Below are 682 nucleotides of genomic sequence, written 5' to 3'. Positions count from 1 at the left end.
TTTTCTTTTTTTTTTGCTGACCCAACTGTCATATGACAGCTGTATGACACGGGGACTTTCCAATACCAGTGAGCTAACATGGAGCTGAAGGGGAAGTGGAAAAGAGAAGTAACATTCACCTTGGTGAGTTCCAAGGAGATAGCAGCTGCCATCTTCCCTCCATACGACTCCGAGAAGATGTAAAAAGGGTTGCTCTGCAAACAATGACATAATAATCATATCAATATTTGGTAAAAGAATAAAAAGTCAAGGCTGACATCATTACACTTAAGACTGAGAAGATTGAGTATTTATAGAAGAAAACAGGGCTTACCGGCTTCACTAAGCTAGCAAGCTAAGAATAGCTAGCTAGGCAAGTTAGCTAACTTGTTAGCCATAACTAAAGCTCAGAATGTGCCTGTTTTCTATCAAATACGGCATTCACTTTAAAATAAAAATAGGTTTGTTTAGACACAGTTACATCTGAAGAATGACTGTTTAAAACTATTTAGCTACTTGTTCTTTATCCTTTCTGTGAGGTCATTCATAGCTAATCATGTCCTTCATTGCTCTGGTGTTTTTGAACTAAAATTTAGCAAACAGCTAGCTAGCAAACATTAGCTCTCATGTTGTCCTCGGGTCAATTGACCCATTTTCTTATATAAATGTTCTTATAACTACCCAAAATAACATGATTGATTCT

General features: G+C 36.8%; 1 protein-coding gene across 2 annotated transcripts in view; it reads right to left on the bottom strand.

The window, feature by feature from the left end:
* Window positions 1-682, bottom strand: part of scpep1 (serine carboxypeptidase 1) — an 8,890-nt gene that overhangs the window by 4,950 nt on the left and 3,258 nt on the right. For both annotated transcript variants that reach the window (XM_032538642.1, XM_032538643.1), the window contains exon 5: window positions 120-194. In XM_032538642.1, coding sequence (XP_032394533.1) covers window positions 120-194 — 75 coding nt within the window. The remainder of the gene's footprint in view (window positions 1-119; window positions 195-682) is intronic.

This window comes from Etheostoma spectabile, chromosome 15, assembly GCF_008692095.1.
Source record: "Etheostoma spectabile isolate EspeVRDwgs_2016 chromosome 15, UIUC_Espe_1.0, whole genome shotgun sequence".
Taxonomy (NCBI): Eukaryota; Metazoa; Chordata; class Actinopteri; order Perciformes; family Percidae; genus Etheostoma; species Etheostoma spectabile.
The sequence above is the reverse complement of the archived record's forward strand: the minus strand, read 5'-3'. Positions and strand labels throughout refer to the sequence as shown.